This window comes from Haliotis asinina, chromosome 3, assembly GCF_037392515.1.
Source record: "Haliotis asinina isolate JCU_RB_2024 chromosome 3, JCU_Hal_asi_v2, whole genome shotgun sequence".
Taxonomy (NCBI): Eukaryota; Metazoa; Mollusca; class Gastropoda; order Lepetellida; family Haliotidae; genus Haliotis; species Haliotis asinina.
In genome coordinates this window covers 15,469,140-15,491,224 of record NC_090282.1, presented here as the reverse complement: position 1 = coordinate 15,491,224, position 22,085 = coordinate 15,469,140, and the positions used below count along the sequence as shown (strand labels likewise).

Below are 22,085 nucleotides of genomic sequence, written 5' to 3'. Positions count from 1 at the left end.
CACTCACACGCACGCACACACACACACACACTCTCTCTCTCACACACTCTCTCTCTCTCTCTCTCTCTCCCACTCTCTAATACAGTCGAGTGAATGTATAACATCATTATAACTCATTTCGTACTTATATACCTCGCTCACATTTTATCGTTTTACGGATTAAAAGGATATAGGGTGATGCGACTGTGGCCGATTAGCATCTAATTAGACAGTGGGGTCTTCTTTGAAAACGTTACACCATCGCCCTGCATAAATACCAGAGCTTGAGTGGATTTCTATAGAGACAATACGGTATCTATATATCAACAGACTGTTGCAGGGGAAGCCACATTCCGCACGCTGCAGCAGTCAGGTAGGTCAGTCCCTATGTTTCTATGGAATCTACGTCACCAGAGTGTCTTCAGTGTTTGAATTTATGTGTGTATATCGTCAGTGATAAGGTTTACCTCGTTCAAAACATTTGGTAGCACTGGGTCACCTCGCTCCGAGAGTATCAATGTCCGGAGTGTATCCAGGTTGATACATATCTGTGTGGTGTTGAAGGTACACAAACACTGAATGCTAACCCCTTAAACATTTGAAATTTACACAGCCATCTCAGATTAAGACACTCGACTAAATCCAAATCTGCAGAAGAATATACAGTTCCGGTCACATTCGAAGTGAGCTATTTCTAACATTTGCATTTTAGATGTAACTGTTCATATCAAACACGCATACCCCTTGACCCCACATACGTGCGCCCACCTCGTCTTTAGTCAAAACAAACCAGTAGGTGTGCCGACACATTGCATTAGGTGCACCTCCTGAATGGTGCATCCATACTTGCATTGACTGGAATACCTTTCTTTTTGTTCCCGTCTTTTCAGTGGACTCCATTAAGTGGGACAAAGCGCCTCCGGCACACAGACATAGATAAATGTGTTCACCATGACCCTGACAGGGCACGTAATACGCTATGCAAATAATTGCTGTCTCAGAATTGATGGTTTCGTCACGGTATGGCTATTAACGTGCCTTCGCTTCCCGGTATGAACAAGCTGTTGCACATGACATGCACTTGACAATTATTATTTTTCAATAAATTATAAAAAACGTTACTAGACTTTAAACAGAGTTAGAACCTCTAGATAGTCAAGATCCGAAACGCAACTATGACAACCAGTTCAAAGGTACTGTCACTGCAAAACATTTCTTGAGTGTCTATTTCTTTGTCCTGCGGTGTATTTTTATCATATGCCCTTTCGACAGGTTTTAAATGGGAACATTTGTGTTCATGGAATACGGTCAAATTCACACTACTGGCATTTATTCTGTTTAAGTGGTTTTGTTATGGTATTGTGTTAGGTCGTTGTGACATGTTAATACCTCGTGTTCAAAACAGGCGTTCGGTAGTCTACCAACCATGATTTACAACTGGCGTGTACAACAGGAAGTTAATAATAGGCTAGCAATGACTGTTGTAAACTGACACGCTTCTTAACAAAACAAAAACGTTAACGTTAAAAAAGAGAAACGTTCGCCACGTACCAATTCGACACACTCATGTCTGACTGCATTAGAACTGATTATAATACTATAAGGTACTTCTGGCCCTGGCTGATGAGTCTCGACCATGGACTCGGGGGATGCATACTTCTCGGACAATGGCGAGAACTACACTCTGAGGGAATTCTATGCTAAACACCAGGACGATCTGCCCAAACTAATACTGATTACACAGGGTCAATGTGGCCTGACAGACATGGAGACACTGCCGGCCTATCAGGTGAGGGAAGGAAGGGGCGTGGCACAGGGGAAGGAAGAATGAAAGGAAAGGAAGGGTACTGAGAGAAAATGAAAATGAGAACCAAAGTGGAGTGTAATAGGAAGAGAGAAAGAGAGAGGGGAGTAGATGGATGAGACAGAGAGGGGAGCAGAGGGAGGAGGAGTGAGAGACGGGGAGATGCAGATTTGTCTCAGCAGCTATATGCAATGCAATTCACGAGATTTGTTCCATTACCTGACCACAAGGTGTACGTATTGAAAAGTGAGAGAGGGTAATTTGGAAAATATTACAATTGGATTGCACAGAATGCACAGGTGTGGTGCTAACAGATCATTATCAGCTGAATCCGTCTACGTAATCCACAACGAGCCAACCCTACTGCTCTTAGGTGCACATGAATTTTATGAGTAAATTAAATATGGTAGTTTTCTATGTGTTAGTCCGGCAGCTACATCTCTCTCTGGCGTTATACCTGATGTCTGCAGGTCATCCGATGTCTCAGGTTCAGTCGACAGAGACGAGTGATGGCGAAGGCCATGAAGAAGGTTACAGTCAGCATACCTGTCGATTCTCAACACCTGTTCAAACTGAACAAAGAGCACGAAAGTAAGATAAATTCCTCTTGCTCTCATAACTGATGTTAGCTGGTGATGTGCGAGTAAGCTGCGTTTTAAGTCACCCTCGAAAGGGAAAACCAGGACTTGGTTGCCATGTTGCCGTGTGGGAAATGGACGTTACGAGCAAACGCCATTAGCTAGGATTAAACTGTCCGAAACAGATTCCCCTTACGAGAATATATCGGACGAACACTAATGACTTAGAATTTCGAGCCCTTCCAAATTTGATGGACAAACCCACAATACACGTGGTCCACAACAAGCAATGAATGGGAGGATGTCTAACTTAGATCGATGCAAATCGAAAGAAATATTGAAAAGGATTTCTCTTACCTATCCGTTTCATTCGGTGTTACAAAAGAGAACTTCAGAAAGGGCACCTATTACATGTGTAATCTTTTATAAATGATTCAAAAACTTTCTACTTGTCGTTTTTAGCTAAACAAAGCCTTCGAGATATCTTGAGAGACAATGCTCTGCCGGTAGAAGTAGAATTCGCAGTCGACGGTGACAAGTCGCTTGCTCTGAACGGGGAGAAGACGGACGTCACTGACCTTGGTCCACTGCAGCTCACGGACATATATGATGTTACCTACCTGGTGGGGCATGGCGTTAATGAAAGTAGGTATACGGTGGTTACCTTGAACAAAGACTGAAGAGACAGAGTTCAGTTATATCATGCAGGATGTCTAGCGCATGTGATTCCATATGTGCACTGAATTATGAAGGATCTGAAGCGTGACGTGTGAAAGCTTTCAAACCTATATACATAGATATATACACAGAGAAAGGGAGGGAGGGTGACGGGGAGGGGGGTGGTGGTTTGGGGGTAGACGACTGTCAAAATTGGGACTCTTGAGTAATTCAGACCTGACAATTGACAGTTAACGCCCGCATTCACATTACAATATCGCAGGAGCGTAATTGACAAAGCTCTTATTTCTACGATGTATGAACAAAAGAAAACAACAGTGACGTACCCATATATTTCTGCTTTTTCCCATTGAAAGTATTTTAAATTCCCCAACTGTTTCGTCATGTGGGTATAACTTTGTCAGCTGTTAATACTCCAGTGTATATTTGGCAGAGGATACACGCCCCATCGACACAATGTAAAGACTGTCACGTCTGTACTGTTACAGTATCATCAGTATGCAGGCACTTTCATCCAATATTTCCGAATTGGAAGAGATTGGATATTTCCGACTCTCGTTCGGTATATTTGGGATTGCATGGTCTCTGTAAAGTTCAGATTCTGGCGTTTTGGGGGCCGGTCCCATTCGGGATTCGACCCCACACTCAAGCACCCTTACTCATAACCAGCGTTTGTTGGTCATCAGAACCATAGGTCAGGAAGTTAGTTCGTACAAAAAAAAATCGCCAATTTTACATCATTCATTCGTAGAATATAATAGAATAGAGCGTGTTTTTTCGAAAGAACAGTCAGCTCACTTAAATAACCAACCTTTGTTTTCTATTTATCACAGCCCAGCTTGACGACACGCCTTTTGTGGTTCCACTGTATCTGAGCGATGTTCTCTTGTGTACCATCAGTGGCATAAAAGGAAAGTCTGCTGGGTACTTCACAAATCTCATGGCCTACTTCAACTCACGGATGGAAGCCATGGAGCTTGACATCGTGGCACATGACGGTATGTTTAATAGTAAGCGAGTGACTTAGTTTGAAAATGAGCTAAGCAGTATTCCGCATATATGGAGGCGGTCTGTAAATAATCGAATCTTGACCAGAAAATCCAGTGATGAACAGCATGAGCATCGATCTGCTCGATTGGGAAGCGATGAGGTGTCAACCAGGTCAGCGAGCCTGACCACCCGTCGCCTCTTTACGACAAACAGGGGTTACTGCAGAGCAATATTCTCACCCGGGTGTGTGATTACTACCCTTAGGCTTCCAGGAAGAATATGTCATCTTCAGAATGATCTCCAAATCATGAAGACCGGTTGGTTGAAGTGTATAGCTTGACTGATGACATGTCATCATTGCCCATTGTATGACCATTTGTATGTCTTGGCAGCACTAGATTATTTGCAGGTCGCTGAGAGAGGCGGCTTAAAATAATATGACACCGGATAATATAGGAGGAAACTGTAAGAGGGCTTGGTTGGGGAAATTATTATTGTGTTCATTTGTAGGTGTAAGGGTGTAGTGTTCTGATCACCTGAAAGGATAGTTCATACGGATATGATCATACTAGGTATAAGAAAGTATACACTACTCTTTGATGGATTGGTCGGTTTGGGGCAAGTCCATTCGTTATTCCAAGTTTCTAGTGATAGTTCACTGATGTAACGCAGACTTGTTTGACACAGGCAAAGTCACAATGTTTGACACCTATACTGATACACGAGCTATGGGGACTTACTTGTGTAAGGCTTACTCGTGTTGACGATACTTCACTTCTTTTTCTTACTATTTGGTTGGGGGAACGAATCTTTCATGAAACTGAGTCTGTCGTTATCTAGATTATGGTTACCTCTAATAGTGAATGAGTGAGTTTAGTTTTACGCCACACTCAGCATTATTCCAGCTATATGGCGGGTGGTAATATGAGTGATTGAGTGTGCTGTTAGCAATGTTCCACAATATCACGGATGGGGGACACCTGAAACGGTGGCAAGGCTACCGCACACCCCCAACGGCAATAACACATAACAGAGACCTTCTCATGCATGCATGGATTAGCCATGTGAGTGGACACTGGACTAGGTTAAAAAAACAGCACTGGTCGTAAGAGGAGACGTACTGGATCAGGTGGTCAGACCAGGTGACTTGCTTTATCACCTACCGACTGGACAAGAATTATTGCTCCTAACGCCAATCACTATATTGTCTTATTGAGGAGATATTATTTACATGCTGCGATGATGTTGCAGAAATACTGCTGAATGCGGTGTTATACAACAAACTCAGGTTGGAAAGTGATAATGGGCAAATAAACCACTAGCTTTTCTTCTTCATTAAACCACGAGCTTTGAATATGGGCAAATACTTGAATTCTTACATTACTTGAATTATTGCATTGCAGATATTGCCGTGTACGCCAGCGAATCAGTAGCAGCTTCAGGAACGTCTTACGAATACCTAGAGCCCTACGACTACGTCAGACTGAAAATGCGGAGATTGAAGGCTGGGTCATCCACAGGAGAGAACCCACAGACAAAAGATGATGATGACGTATATGAGGACGTAGCCATACCAAGAGAAAATGGAGAATGTTATGCATCAGTTGCAGAGTCTGATGATGAAGATGCCTGTGCGAACAAGACAGAGAGGTCACTAAAGACAGGGCTACTGAGACAGGCTAAGGGTCATTTCCATACGCTCAGGAAAAAGATCATTCCCAAGCGTGCTTCTATACACGTGGACACTGTAAGCAACGACAAGAAGCTTGCCCCACGCTCCTGGCATTGGCCTTTAACTCGAGGGACCCAAGCTAGCCTTTATTCCAGGTTGCAACAAAAACGAAAGTCGTGGACTTCCAGATCGCAAACTCAAGCTCAGAGCCAAGTTCAAGATCAAACTGAAAGTGATTTTGATAGCCCTCATGCCTTTGAAGGTAAAACTGATCCTAACACCCTTCCAGCAATGAATCTGAGCATTGAGGAACTTGCTTTGAAAATGGAAGATTTACGGTTAAGCAAATACGTGCCTATATTCAAACAGAATCAGATTGATGGACACATTGCTGTCACGCTTACCGATCAGGTATTAAAGAAAGAGTTCCATTTCTCGGCCATTGAAACAATTAAATTTCAGCATTTCCTCAGGACTGGTCATATTCCAAAATGAAAGAAATGTTCCCAAATGTGTGCACTGTTTATCATATATTTCTGTGATTTAGGAATGATTGTGGACACTTCCCAAAATACGACTGAGGTAGTTCTCAGCTGACGATCAGAACGCAAGACCCTCGTGGGAAGAATTCAAATAATGTTATAAAATGTACTGAATTATTTTCATTGTGATAATTACAGTTGGTTGTAAATATATGATACTCTCTTTGATGTTCGTGCTACGCAAACATGCAACGTTTCATAGATATACTTGGTGAGCCCATTCTCTACAGGGTAAGATATGTCACAGCGCACTGTGTACTCAAGGTGGGGGTACATACGTTTTTACCTATCAGTAATCTTCTCCAAGTCTTTATTTCAAACGCTAGCAAATCATTTAGAGTCGACAGGCCTGTTCAAGAACATTTAACTTTTAAGTTTTGTTATATCCTACCTTAAGGCTTTTTGGTGCAGCGTGCGAAATAGTGTTCAGTCGGACTAGTTATGCCACAAAATAATTTACTAGCCCGGAAGTTGAATGTAGAAGCTAAACAAAATATTACAAAAAGGTGAAATACCATAATTTATCAGGTCACAATAGTGAAGGGTATAAAAGTGTATTATAACTTAGCAAGTCGGGGAGAGTAATATCTTTAAAAAAAACGACCATGAAAATTCACTTTCCAGTCGGGACAGTGACGTTGGAGACACGTAAACAATTGTTTTGTTGTGTCATCAACAGTGGTGACGTCATTCAAATCATATTGTGACGTAAAGTTAGAATGACGTCACAAATGAGCAGCTCCAGATGCTACCATGAGAACCAGCTGGAACGGCCAGCTGATGACACTTCACTGCTGTGTCCGTATTCGATGTAAACGAGTGCAGACACTAAAACCCCTTTGGTTTACTTTTGTGTTTGCAATGTCGATAAACATCATGTGTTGGCCAATTTCCGGGTGTTATTGAGTACTTGAAGCACGGAATATTTCATTTGAAACCTCCGGCTGCCGCCGTCGGTTCCAAATGCATTCCCGTGCTTCAAATACTCAATAACACCCGGAAATTGGCCAACACATGATGTTTATCTCCTAAATATCTGTGGTCAAGCCCTGAAAACAGTAGGAATATGTACTTTTTATAAATTTTATTTATTTTTTAAAACCATTTTTTATATATTTATGTTCAAATGAGCTTCTGATAGCAACCACTTTTTCAAATCATTTGGAGGGTATATAATGGAATTCCCAGAACACGTGGAGCATAGATTCCTTGTCTGTTGAACAATAGCTGCATCAATCGCTTTCGACGTATCACGTGTTATAGAGGCGTAAATTTGTGGGTAGGATATTGTGCAATATCTGATACTGGAACCATTGAAACATGGTAAATCTGTGCATTGAAACAAATGTATTACATCATACATTGTACATTGATTTCATGGGATCATATATGTTCCCATTTTGTGATTTTCTTAACATTGATGCACTTGTATCAGTTTTTTTTTTGTAGAAATATTTTGAACCTGGGAGTTCAATTAAATGAGCAATGTGAAATGATAGTAAGGAATATGCAATTTTGTTCATTTTTATTATATTTTTATTCCTACAATATTGTTTAATAGATTGTATAATGCCTAAATAATCCTAGTAGTTTAGCATACAAGAGTCTCTGTATCTTAAACCTATTTTATACAATGTTTGCATAAAGATTGTGCTATTCTGCATACGTATGTTATCACTAAACCAAACTGAGAAAATATCAGTATTAGTTCAAGTATTTGTGTTCAAACCCTCTATGAACAACCACCAACCTTGTGTTAAATGGTTTTGTAAAACGGAGTATTTATGTTGAAAAAGACACGTTGTTTACTCATGATATCATATAATTATATATATAATTTTTGACAGAATGGGTATTTAGAAAGAACAGGTATTTCCACTTAATGTTGGTAGTAAAGGCGCGTCGTAACACAGCTATTTTCAAGGAGTATATAGTGTCTCATACATTAGGGTACCTTATTCCCCCATACATTTATAAGCTTTATCACAAAAGATTTGAGATCGTTTTATTTTGATTGTGTTTTCACCTGTTGGAGTTAAGTCACGAGCAGACCATATTGCCATTAATGTTTCACATTGTCTAAGTTTGTTTTCATAATTCATGTAGATCATTTCATTAAAATCCAAAGAAACCTTGATACCAAGCAGTTTACAAGGTTTTTGTGTCCAATGTAGGTTCCTGTCAGGACATAATTTCAATTTTGAGCTTTTCTTATACATATCCATAACAGTTTTGTTTTATCAATGTTACTTTTAACTCAGACCCATCGAGTGTACAAGTTGTGTCATCTGCATAGTGAGTACAAAATATATTCTATGGTTCCATTTTGAAAATATGTTATGTCTATATTATTCCGAATAAGTATTGCTAAACTTTCTACACACAAACATATAGATATATAAGGAGATAATGGATCTCCCTGACGACATCCCCTGGATATTGTAACAATTGTTTTATCCAAAACCTTCGCCTAGAAAGCATGATTCTATTCCATTGTAGAATGTATTTATCCATCCATGAAGCTGCTCTGACGGAACGGCATTTTCCCTATGTTGTAATGGATTAAGGTGTCCAAGGCTGAAACAAAATGAGTTCAAACTTATCTGAAATTGTTTGTTTTCCTTCAAGTTAATCCGTGGATTTTTAAAAAAAAAAAAAAACAACACATGTTTTAATATAATTTTCTCAAACACTTTCCACGAATACTTGTATACACAAAGTCCTTTCTGGGCTTATTACAAGAATTTGGTTATTCGTTTAAGGAATGAATCATAACTTTTCTTTTACATGCATCAAGCTTTGGAATTAAGTTTAAAATATCAATGGATAAGCTTTCGGAGACAAGACGAAAGGTGATAGTACTGTTTGCTAGTTTTAACCGATATCCTCTTCAATTCTTCAGGAGTTCTCTGTGGCATGTTTATACCTTGGACTTATAGTAGTTTGGGTTTTTTTACGCCACATGTATCAATATTCCAGTAATATAAGGACGGGGGACACCGGAAATGGGCTTCATAAATTGTACCAATGTTGGGAATGGAACCCGGGTCTCCGGCGTGACGAGCGAACGCGTTAACCACTAGGCTACCCCACAACTCCGTGATCATACTAGGCCACAGCAGCCACAAGTGGTGGACGCTGTGTCCAGTCCCATTTCTACAACACGTTCCTATGATTAAACAATCAATGTTAAAAAGGTCACTAAAAGCGGTTCCTGAAATCTGAAATATTACGGGGCATGGAAGAAACCGATTTGTTCTAAGAATTGTTACCAAAGGTTTCAAGGCAGTGGTTAATATTCAAAATCAAGTTTATTATTCCGGAACATGCTCTATTCGGATTTAGTGGCGTCTGTTTTTGTGTTGCTCACATCTGTATTTCAAAGCGATATCAATAATTGTAAACACTATGCCAAGATGGGTCAACGAATCTTCCAAATCAATAGTATCAATTCAATTTTTATCTTTTTTGAGGTTATTCAATGTGTGTTTCAAGATGAACATCACCACTGATGATCACCACTTCGGACACGTAAACACGTAGACACGTGGGCGGGTCGGAGTTTATCGGGGGACTGAGTCTCATACGTCCAGTCCGAGCGTGAGGCAGGATAGCAAGAGATAGCATTTTTGACAAGGATCGAAAAGACAATACTCCGCTCTTATCGTGTCTTGCAGTGCTAATGGGGATCACTAACGCTCAAATACTCTGAATAAACCATGCATATAAGATGCGCCGAATATTTATGGCTCTGATATTCAGTCTATATAGGTCAGTCTGCATATAGAAGTCATATATGTGCAAGGGTTCACGTGTGAACTGATGTGTTGATAAACTTTTCTATCTATTACTTAATATCTATTGCGCGATAGCACGCAGAATCAGGACAATGGCTCAGTCTATTCCAAGAGGAGGGGGATAGGTTGTGCAATATAGTGGTGCAGTATTGACTATTGCACATAGGAGATAAGGTAGTTTTATTTATATAAGACGCATGGGTATCGATAAAGCTAAAGTTCAAAGGTAAATCATATAAAATCAACATCCAGCCCCACACCCGACACCCAATACCCGACACCTCACACCCCTCATCCAAGATCTATAATTAGACACCATAGGACAGACAGGCTAGATCTGAAGGTTGGGTCACACTGGGAACAAGGCGGGTGTCCGTGACATAAAGGTAAATCGTTTGTTTCTTATCATTTCCGTTTGTGTCGGCTGTGAATGGTAGCTGAATATATGCTGATCCCTACACGTTGAAACAGTGTTTAACATATGCTCCGTCACTAAGTATAATAGTGATGGGGTATGTCAGGAATTGGTGTCAGCCCTTTGTAAAAGAAATCTTGTACCTTGAATAGGGTTTCATTTCTGCACGCTGCTATCCTTACATGTCCAGCGTACACAAGGTGTCCATAATACCTGTTACGTGTGTATACACGGACATACAGATGACCTACGTCAGTTGATTGAGCTTGTGTAGGCTCTACATCATACCAGTCTGTGTGAGTGATGAAGGTTTGCGTTCACTCGTCATGCCCACGACCCGAGTTCGATTCCACACATGGGACCAATGGTTGAAGCCCATTTCTAACATTGATGTAACATTGCTAAAAACGGCGTAAAATTTACCTCACCTACTAACTCACTTCCTTGTTGACTATACAATATGTATACAAGCACTTACTCACTGATTATGATATGTACACAATTATGTTTGTATGCTTACTGACTATTCTATATATACAATTATGCTGCTATACTTGCTCAGTGACTATACTATAAAGTTATAAACACAATAATGCCGCTAGACTTGCTGAATATAATATATACACAATGATGCTTGTATGCTTACTGACTATACTATATACACAGCCATGCTGGTATGCTTACTGACTATACTATATACACAGCCATGCTGGTATGCTTACTGACTGTACTTCATACACAATGATGCTGGTATGCTTACTGAATATACTATATACACATTGATGCTGGTATGCGTACTGGCTATACTACATACACATTTATACTGGTGTGCTTACTTGCTATACTATGTACCCAATGACTATACTACATACACAGTGATGCAGGTACACTTACTCATTGACGACACCATGCACTATAAGCTACTGACTATAGAACCTTTGTGTAACGATACTTGGTTACTGCATGTCCGTGAGGGTACTGTATACATTATTACCGAGTCGTTTACATAAGAGTGAAATAACTGTTTAATAGGTCGACTGTTTTTGCGGCCCATATGGAGAGGATTTTACAGTTTCATACCAATGAAGAGGGCTATAATATGCCAGAGTTCTTTGACCGGTACTCTAAAAGGATGCCAGTGTTTGCTGTAGTCACACAGGGTTGCCTCGGGTTAACCGATCTAGAGACATTCGCCTCTGAGCAGGTGAGACCTACATTCCCTCTGTTAATACACCTACAACTGATCTTTAAACAGGCTATATATGAACATATGCAGGGTAAAAAGACATGAAATGAACTAAAAGGTATTAGTTTCCTAGTTTTCAAGAATGTGTCATCATTCTCAAAACGCCCCATGGGGATTATATATTGTGTGTGTTATATTTTCAAGGGTTCTGGAAATTTGTTAAACTCGAACGCAAATATTTTGCAGATGCGTTTATTTGCGCTGAATTTCCTCCCATATTACTCCCATATACATATTTAAAGTTATTAATCTAATGTATATTTATTTGTATTTGGGCGTAATAGCTTTAAAGGTCACATGCAACGTGAAATACAACTTTGCAGATTCTGATAACCTTTTGTTATGCACTTACCGAAACAAATCATAAAAAATGCCAATTCAACCTATAAAGTTGAAAAAAGCGATGCAAAAAAGCCCACGAAATCGGAGTTCAAGCAGTGAACAGGTTCGCGGAGGTTGAAACAGCATGTCTTCCCGGGTTATCAGGTCATGAGTCATAGTCTAATCTTGGCTGTGTACTCAGAGAAGTAAATAATCTACCCGTTACCTAAAAAAAACCCACATGTTGATCGTGATAGGCAGACTCTGTCACAGAGAAAACTCAATGTCTGGTTTCTTGAAACCTATATGTCTGCACGCCAGTCTGCTAATGACAATATGCAGTGTTGTCATTGACCAGTCGCAATTTGAAATTAACACACATTGGGTTTATAAGCTATAAACGAAGAACCGGTTAAGCGTAACGGCAAACGAACCAGTGGCCAATGAGAGTGGGTGAGTGAGTGAGTTTGGTTTTACGCCGCTTTTAGCGATATTCCAGCGATATCACGGCGAGGGACACCAGAAAATGGGCCTCACACACTGTACCTATCTGGGGAATCGAACCCGGGTCTTCGGCGTGACGAGCGAACGCCACTTGGCTACCCCACCGCCCCTGACTAATGAGAAGGCTTCGTTACACTTTCGTGCACAGCCACCGGACCTATATATCTTGTTACGGTGAATAATTAAAAGGAATAGGAAATCCTCTATGAACCACCAAAATATAACACTGACAAATCTAAAATATTCAATAAAATGTATTGAACAGACAAGAGCAAGTACAATGGTTCACAAGAGAGGTTTCTAGTACAATGCAACTGAGTCAAATCTAAAGTAATGGGTCCCAGATATAATATCAACTCACCGAAGTCTTGGTTTTCAGTGAGAAACAGTTCTAGTAAATCTTGTGCGGCAAGCGGTGTTGAAGGTAGGTCAGGCTTGACGAAGAGGCAGGCGTATGTTGGTAGACTGAATGATGACACAACCCCAGTGTAAGTCCGTGGTTAAGTCGTGGTTAACACAACAACCCGCCTTATATATACAAAGTCATTGATTCTTGAGCATTCCAGTGAAGTACTGAACCTTCGCGATCGGCAACAATTAAAACACACCAAAAGGGGAGGGGTAATTCTAAAGCGCTACCTTAAAGGCGTGCCACTAAAACACTATTACCGATACGAAATGTGACCCATAATAACCTTCACTCAAACTCTAAACATTGTGACCCATAATAACCTTCACTCAAACTCTAAACATTGTGACCCATAATAACCTTCACTCAAACTCTAAACATTGTGACCCATAATAACCTTCACTCAAACTCTAAACATTGTGACCCATAATAACCTTCACTCAAACTCTAAACATTGTGACCCATAATAACCTTCACTCAAACTCTAAACATTGTGACCCATAATAACCTTCACTCAAACTCTAAACATTGTGACCCATAATAACCTTCACTCAAACTCTAAACATTGTGACCCATAATAACCTTCACTCAAACTCTAAACATTGTGACCCATAATAACCTTCACTCAAACTCTAAACATTGTGACCCATAATAACCTTCACTCAAACTCTAAACATTGTGACCCATAATAACCTTCACTCAAACTCTAAACATTGTGACCCATAATAACCTTCACTCAAACTCTAAACATTGTGACCCATAATAACCTTCACTCAAACTCTAAACATTGTGACCCATAATAACCTTCACTCAAACTCTAAACATTGTGACCCATAATAACCTTCACTCAAACTCTAAACATTGTGACCCATAATAACCTTCACTCAAACTCTAAACATTGTGACCCATAATAACCTTCACTCAAACTCTAAACATTGTGACCCATAATAACCTTCACTCAAACTCTAAACATTGTGACCCATAATAACCTTCACTCAAACTCTAAACATTGTGACCCATAATAACCTTCACTCAAACTCTAAACATTGTGACCCATAATAACCTTCACTCAAACTCTAAACATTGTGACCCATAATAACCTTCACTCAAACTCTAAACATTGTGACCCATAATAACCTTCACTCAAACTCTAAACATTGTGACCCATAATAACCTTCACTCAAACTCTAAACATTGTGACCCATAATAACCTTCACTCAAACTCTAAACATTGTGACCCATAATAACCTTCACTCAAACTCTAAACATTGTGACCCATAATAACCTTCACTCAAACTCTAAACATTGTGACCCATAATAACCTTCACTCAAACTCTAAACATTGTGACCCATAATAACCTTCACTCAAACTCTAAACATTGTGACCCATAATAACCTTCACTCAAACTCTAAACATTGTGACCCATAATAACCTTCACTCAAACTCTAAACATTGTGACCCATAATAACCTTCACTCAAACTCTAAACATTGTGACCCATAATAACCTTCACTCAAACTCTAAACATTGTGACCCATAATAACCTTCACTCAAACTCTAAACATTGTGACCCATAATAACCTTCACTCAAACTCTAAACATTGTGACCCATAATAACCTTCACTCAAACTCTAAACATTGTGACCCATAATAACCTTCACTCAAACTCTAAACATTGTGACCCATAATAACCTTCACTCAAACTCTAAACATTGTGACCCATAATAACCTTCACTCAAACTCTAAACATTGTGACCCATAATAACCTTCACTCAAACTCTAAACATTGTGACCCATAATAACCTTCACTCAAACTCTAAACATTGTGACCCATAATAACCTTCACTCAAACTCTAAACATTGTGACCCATAATAACCTTCACTCAAACTCTAAACATTGTGACCCATAATAACCTTCACTCAAACTCTAAACATTGTGACCCATAATAACCTTCACTCAAACTCTAAACATTGTGACCCATAATAACCTTCACTCAAACTCTAAACATTGTGACCCATAATAACCTTCACTCAAACTCTAAACATTGTGACCCATAATAACCTTCACTCAAACTCTAAACATTGTGACCCATAATAACCTTCACTCAAACTCTAAACACTGTGACCCATAATAACCTTCACTCAAACTCTAAACACTGTGACCCATAATAACCTTCACTCAAACTCTAAACACTGTGACCCATAATAACCTTCACTCAAACTCTAAACACTGTGACCCATAATAACCTTCACTCAAACTCTAAACATTGTGACCCATAATAACCTTCACTCAAACTCTAAACATTGTGACCCATAATAACCTTCACTCAAACTCTAAACATTGTGACCCATAATAACCTTCACTCAAACTCTAAACATTGTGACCCATAATAACCTTCACTCAAACTCTAAACATTGTGACCCATAATAACCTTCACTCAAACTCTAAACACTGTGACCCATAATAACCTTCACTCAAACTCTAAACACTGTGACCCATAATAACCTTCACTCAAACTCTAAACATTGTGACCCATAATAACCTTCACTCAAACTCTAAACATTGTGACCCATAATAACCTTCACTCAAACTCTAAACATTGTGACCCATAATAACCTTCACTCAAACTCTAAACATTGTGACCCAACAATAAGTATCACTTAATCAATAATTACACAAATTACAGAAAATACACCCTCGTGTCTGTCTATCTATCTGTCTGTCTGTCTATCTATCTATCTATCTGTCTGTCTGTCTGTCTGTCTGTCTGTCTGTCTGTCTGTCTGTCTGTCTGTCTGTCTGTCTGTCTGTCTGTCTGTCTGTCTGTCTGTCTGTCTGTCTGTCTATGTATCTATCTATCTGGAATTAAAAGGAACAAATAAGATTGCCTTTTCTGTTTCAAATTAGGTCTGTATGTAGGGTGACTTCAACTTTACTCACGTCATTTCCGTCGTTTTAGTAAAGAAACCGTTTCTTCAAGAAATAATTAGAAACTATATCGCTCAAGTTGTATAATCAGAGGATGGGAAACACAATGACAGCAATTTCATCCACCTGGTGTCCCCGTGACTTCAAGCTGTAAACCCCGAAACCCAACCCCTAGCAGTCAACTCTGTAATCATATTGACATGATAGGCCGGAAACAAAAATGGGATCATTTTAAACTAGTTTTGAATTTGACAGTTTAACAATTATAACAATACCAGATTCCTTCGTCAACAGCCCCTGTTCTGCCACAGCTACGTGAAACAGAGAAGGGTGGTAGCGCGGGACTCACGTGGCAGAACAATCAGCATCCCCGAGGATTACCCCATGAAGTTCAAGATCGTCATATCCCGAAGTAAAGGTGTGAATGCACTTTGAAAGTCACTCTTGAACAATTAAAACAAACACAACTCATGACAATGATTCGAACAAATAATTCTTTACTATGTCATCAGGGTCAGGTCAAGTATAGACGGCCGATATCAATGTCTTGACTTAACTGATCATTAATCATTCAATTATGAGAACAACCACTTCACTCCCATCTGAACCCCTCTTCCAATCTAATTCTGCTTCGGGGTCAAGTTCCACAAAGTGTTCGTAACACTGTATGCCTATGATAAACTAAGTTTTAACACTTACGAACATTTAGGAATACTTTACGGATAAGGGTCTCCTTTCACGAAGCAACCTTACTCCCATTCTTTAACACTGCACTAAGGCTACCTTGGTGACTTACGATCACCTCTGTGCTTTTGAAAGGAAACCCTCACCCGTCTTCAGTAACAAAAAAACGTAACTGTTGTGGCCTTATACACGCGTTCACGGCCCCATGTGTCCTAACGCCCACAACAAGCGTAATACAAATTTAAGAAGATTCGTCAGTTCCTTGTGAAACTCCTGATGTTTCAGTCGGGCCAGAACAGACAATGAAGGAGATCCTACGTGACAACAAACTGCCAGTCCAGGTGAAGTTTGCTGCTCCCTCGAACGTCGCCTTCTATGTGGGGTCTGATCGACAGCAGGCCAAGGACCTCAGCAATCTCGCACTATCACGTATCTACGAGGAGGCTTACATCCTGGCTAGTGGTGTCTATGGGCGTACGTCTAAATGCTGCCTGCCGAATAGCTATAAACATTTTCTACGAATAACGATTTTACTATATTACATTGACCATTCACAACAAACAGATACATTTACCGACGAAAGGGATCGCAAAGTGCTTGATGTAGAATTTAAAATTTTCAAGTTCGAAACATATAAGTCTAAACCTGGTTTCCCATTCCAGAAGGTACAGATGTTTTCAGTAATAGCTCTAAAGGTAGTACCATGTCCATGCTTACTTCTACACCTGATGCTGCGGTAGAGTGGGTAAGTGGTTAAAGAGTCACGCCACGCCCCACAGTGACACATTGCTGGTGTCCCCATTGTGACATCCATGAAATATTGCTTAAACGCATTCACTAAACATCTGACTTTTCAAAGGCAAAAGACAGTTTGTTTTCAAGAGAATGTTTCTTTAGATTGACTCTAGTTGATTGGGTAGAGTGTAAAGCTATAACGCAGACCTCTCACCTGTCCAGGAGCCGTGGATAAGCAGGTGATGGTGGTTCCCCTATACCTCAGTGACTTGCAGGTGTCTACAGTGAAGGGCGTGGTCGGTATGAAGGATGAGGAGTGGAAGACCATGTATGCTGGACTAGAACAGTCTTTGAAAGATATCAAAGTCCCTCCCAACTTGGGAAATAATGGTAAGATAATATAAACCTTCACTGAACGTTGTCAAAGTTCCTCCCAACTTGGGAAATAATGGAAGGATACTAAAAGCCCTCTGTTAAGGTTGTCAAAGTTCGTCTAACTTTGGAAAACGATAGTAAGATTCTGTTGGCCTTCACGCAATGTTGTCAAGGCTTCTCCCGACCTGGGAAACAATGGTAAGTCTTTACTATGAGTCTTTACTATAAATCCTTTCACTCGTCACTCCTAAGACACGGGTTTGGATTCACCACATGGGTACAAGATCACTGGCACAGCGAGTGAACCCCTTTTCGGATGTTCGCTGTGATATTGCTGGAATATTGCTGTGATATTGCTGGAATATTGCTAAAAGCGGCGTATATCTAAACTCACTCACTCATTTCATTGACCGGATACATTTATTCACACAGCTGAGTTCATGCGTATACTTCTGTGTGTTGCGTTGTCGTTGTTAAAGTGTTCTAAAATCACATTTCAGAGATCGCGGTGTTTTCTGATAGCACCGTGGTAGATAAAGAGGACCATATCTATTCCTACCTAGAGCCTACAGAATACATCACCTACTCTCTCCTTTCACAAGACCACGTCAGAGGTGCTGAAAAGTACGCTACTCCATACTTCCACAAGAGACATCCGCCCAAAGGATCCTTGATATCCGAGCTACAGAGAAAACTAAAAACCACCAAAACAGAAGGCATTGCACAAAGATGGAGCGTAGCAAAAGTCGCTAGGAGTGTCAGTACAAGCAGTGAGGATACCACCTGCAAACCGACACTTCCCTCACGATCGATCTCCGTACCCGAGGATGCAGGCGCTGTTAATGAGAACCAGTTACAAAGGACGGTGACTGGTAATACGGCAGTGCCAGAACTACCACCACGTAAAGGTAGCACGAAACACGTGGCCGAACACTTGAAAGACCTCACTATTGAGGGTTTCTCTAAGGCTCTCAAGGAACTGAAACTGGTCAAACACGTTTCAACATTTCGAAATCACCAGGTAGATGGTACCCTCGCAAACGAATTTACAATTGATGTATTAAAAACTGATTTCAAACTGACAGGGTTTGAATCCGTTAAACTTATGAAATTCATCAAGACTGGACATATCCCACGCCACTGAAGCCTCAATTACGGTGAAAAAGTAAGATGAACAAACATGTCACAAACGTTTTTGTTTATCTATTTCATGTTTTTATTTTATATTTTGTTTCTTTTTCATTATTTTTTTCACTCAGATTAGCAAAGTGTTATACTTGTGGATATGCCATTGTGGAATGGATGTGAGTTGTTGGCTGGCTCATTGATCTGATGTGTCGAGTTTGGTTTGGTTTGGCATTTTAGTTTTAAGGCGACGTTTGTCAGGAAGAAGCCTAATAGATAGCAATGCAGTCAGGATACCACCAGCAAAGCGACACTTCCCCCACGATCGATCTCCGTACCTGAGGAAAGATGTGTCCCCGATTTCTCGAAACAAACTTAAGTTTTCACTCAAATCTCAAACTGAGTTTGACAATTTGAAACAGCTGAATTTTTAACTCAACTGCATAACAGAAACGACAACGGGGGTATAGAGGACTGGTGTAATGGGTTTCCTCCCTTTGGTGGTGTATCCGGAGATACTGTTGAGAACAAGAAAATATGCCGGTGCGTTCTACAATTGTTGTTTGAGAGCTTCTAGTGATCTTGTACCATTCTTTTCCATTGAATGTGCTATTATTATGATTTTTGAATGGGAAAACGTCACGGAGGTTGTATGCTTTCAAAATCATGTCTTCTCCACCAGTAGATAAACAAACAAATTGGTAGTGTGATAATAGTGTAAAGTTTATCGTTTTCAGACCATTATTCTGTTTTGGAAATACTCTCATGTGCGCTACATGCATTAATAATTTGCCACTCTTACAAAATGACGTACAAAAAAGTACACAATGTGTTGATCGCGGCACAGATATTGTGTGCGAGCTGCCAAGACTAAACCAGATGTGTGTAAACAATAAACAGTACTGCAGTTCAGCATACACTTAAGACAGGGGGTACGAGTAAATACACTGAGGCAAACGAAAAGGGGAACACCACTTCATCGCATTGAGCCTTTATCTATTGTCTGATTCTCACAGTGCGATACATATCTTGTGAGGAAACCTGGAAGGAGACTTGTCATATCATCTGTTCCCCTATTTGTTTTCCTCAGTAATTCTTTGAAATCCAAACTTTTAAGGTATGTACGAATTGTGTGTACATGTAGTCTATTTATAATCTGGTACAATGAAATAACTTCATCAACATCTGCCAACTTTTATACAGAATATAAATATTGCATTAATACAGGAATGTACTTCTCAAAGATTAAATCATCACAACTTAAGTGTGCGCTCATTAAATTTAGATGTAATGCCAACAATTTTAATGTCCAAGGTGTACGATTTGCCGAAACTGTAAATGTAAAAGATATCCAGTGTCCATCTATCGCAAGAGGATGAGTACCATGTACTACTTGTATGCATGCAATACTCAGAAATTATCCCTGCCTAATTTCTTTTATAACCAACCGTCGAGATAAAAATTCGGTATGCTGCTCCGCAAATATAAACAAATATTGTTTAAGGTTGTTCTTGTGCTGTACCACATACATGGGTTAAGAGAAAGTAATGTGAATTACAAATGTGTCTCTATGGATTTATTATGTACCTACAACATACGTACCTACAGGTAGCGCATATATGCATTGTTAGGATTCTTACAGATGTACATATACAAATAAACAATCTGTCTTTCTATTTATAATCTGTCACCCTGATGGAAGTTTAAATAAATATGATTCGTCTTTCCTATTCAATTTCGCCTGGCATGGATCAGTCGATTGTGTCTTCTTGTCGGTGAGCATTTATTGTTTTTTAGTCTTCTAATCACAGACAGAAACATTGAGCATAGTGATCTTTCTGTTCTCTTCTGCTGTCAAATATGCCATGTGAACTCGGACCGGGAGATAACTCTTGATGTAGTAAGGTTCATTCTTAGGCCAACAAGAGTTGCCTCCCATATTGTGCACTTCACTCCATAATGTAACACCTATACATAAAAGCTGTTGTCAGTGTAACAAAGATTTTCTCAATATTTTCAAGGAAAGCTGCACACCAATCTTTTGAATTCGTCACGATACAGACACGCACTTCTTTGTCATAAATACTATTTAATGGCTTAAGTTCTTTATATTAAATTGGCAAGCATATGTACACAGTGTGCACGTGATAAACCTTCCCTAAGCGATTGAAATGAATACCTTTACGGTTATTAGGTGCAGGCAAGGACGTCTAGCATATGACAGATAGATTTGTTGTCACCCATACCAGCAGGACGGGTATACTCCACCCTCCATACACACAAATATAACACAATGGCGAGTAACTTCCGCGTTGCGCCGTTATTTAACCATTTTCAGGGCTGAGAAGAGATCTGGAGGTACCCCTACTCAGTGTATGTATGATAATGAGTCAGTCCCACGCTACGTTGTGACTATGTCAAAAGGGGGACATGCATGTACTCAAGGTGTATATTTAAGCTGTCCTACCGGTCCGGGCTAGATAATGAACAACAAACTGTAAAGCATGTAGGTCCAGTCAGCCTACAGGGATATCTGACAAGTGCAGGGACATAAGCACACAGAATATCAGTTGTCAGGCGACGTATGCAGCTGCAGTTGTCGCGTAATGGTCTCCAATGGTACAAGGTTATACTGAACAACAAAAAAGATGTTACTGGGTGGTTTAAAACGTGATAACGGAAAAATGCACAAAGCTTTATAATGTACTATTTGATCTGCTTGAACTGTATAATTGTTATGTCCAGTCTCAGATGCACCCAGGCTACCATGACTTCAGTATCTACTGGATTGTGATGTGATAATAAAAGTCATTGAGAGGTATATAATCACGTTATACACCTCTAATTTTCCAACACAGTATATTTATATCGTAACTAACTGCAGGCATCAAAACATCTTCCACGATAGGCTTCTGTTCATCTCGCAGATGATTCAGACTGATAAACTATAAACGCAAAGGACAAATACACCTTGAAGAGGGGCCACTTTACTTGAAGGGGAGTGCTGTTATTATTAACTTCTGGAATGCTGTTATTAGATCATCTTCTACAGCATCAGTTTGAGACTTCGGATAAAGATACCCGATTTCCTGTTTCTTTTCTTTTGTTTCAGTTATCCTCAAAATGAGGAAACAAGACAAATGACTATTTGCATTTCATCACTCATCTACCTATAGAGTCCCCATTCTTTCAAGTATGTCATATCATTGGATTATCCCTGGATTGATGTCACATGTTTCTCAATTATTCCAAGTAGTTTAGGGCACTGGGAAGTCGGAGGCAAACCTCTATCATGTCAGCGT

The 22,085-nt window shown here is 39.8% G+C and overlaps 3 protein-coding genes across 5 annotated transcripts in view; all 3 read left to right on the top strand.

The window, feature by feature from the left end:
• The first annotated feature begins 304 nt into the window (after positions 1 to 304).
• Positions 305 to 8,845, top strand: LOC137277546 (uncharacterized). 2 transcript variants are annotated; one of them, XM_067809327.1, is made up of 6 exons: positions 305 to 352; positions 1,584 to 1,768; positions 2,254 to 2,374; positions 2,824 to 3,006; positions 3,873 to 4,037; positions 5,433 to 8,566. In XM_067809327.1, the coding sequence occupies exons 2-6, from the start codon at positions 1,616 to 1,618 to the stop codon at positions 6,194 to 6,196; spliced, it is 1,386 nt and encodes a 461-aa protein (XP_067665428.1). In that variant the 5' UTR covers positions 305 to 352; positions 1,584 to 1,615; the 3' UTR covers positions 6,197 to 8,566. The 2 variants fall into 2 exon arrangements, with proteins under 2 accessions (XP_067665428.1, XP_067665429.1); XM_067809328.1 differs by lacking the exon at positions 305 to 352 and adding an exon at positions 1,133 to 1,172 and having other exon boundaries at positions 5,433 to 8,845.
• Positions 8,846 to 10,367: 1,522 nt separating this feature from the next.
• LOC137277543 (uncharacterized) overlaps positions 10,368 to 22,085 on the top strand; it is a 40,617-nt gene continuing 28,899 nt past the window's right edge. For both annotated transcript variants that reach the window (XM_067809325.1, XM_067809324.1), the window contains exon 1: positions 10,368 to 10,426. The gene's annotated coding sequence lies outside the window, so the exon portion shown is untranslated. The remainder of the gene's footprint in view (positions 10,427 to 22,085) is intronic.
• LOC137277545 (uncharacterized) lies at positions 16,961 to 20,459 on the top strand. Its single transcript, XM_067809326.1, has 3 exons — positions 16,961 to 17,022; positions 17,559 to 17,673; positions 18,159 to 20,459. The coding sequence occupies exons 1-3, from the start codon at positions 17,017 to 17,019 to the stop codon at positions 18,800 to 18,802; spliced, it is 765 nt and encodes a 254-aa protein (XP_067665427.1). The 5' UTR covers positions 16,961 to 17,016; the 3' UTR covers positions 18,803 to 20,459.

Bases quoted from the DNA above. Each gene is read 5' to 3' on its own strand.
- LOC137277546 (XM_067809328.1), top strand. From the start codon at position 1,616: ATGGACTCGGGGGATGCATACTTCTCGGACAATGGCGAGAACTACACT. The intron at 2,375-2,823 runs GTAAGATAAATT...TGTCGTTTTTAG, and splicing joins ACTGAACAAAGAGCACGAAA to CTAAACAAAGCCTTCGAGAT. The intron at 3,007-3,872 runs GTAGGTATACGG...TATTTATCACAG, and splicing joins GGGGCATGGCGTTAATGAAA to CCCAGCTTGACGACACGCCT.
- LOC137277545 (XM_067809326.1), top strand. The intron at 17,674-18,158 runs GTAAGATAATAT...ATCACATTTCAG, and splicing joins TCCCAACTTGGGAAATAATG to AGATCGCGGTGTTTTCTGAT.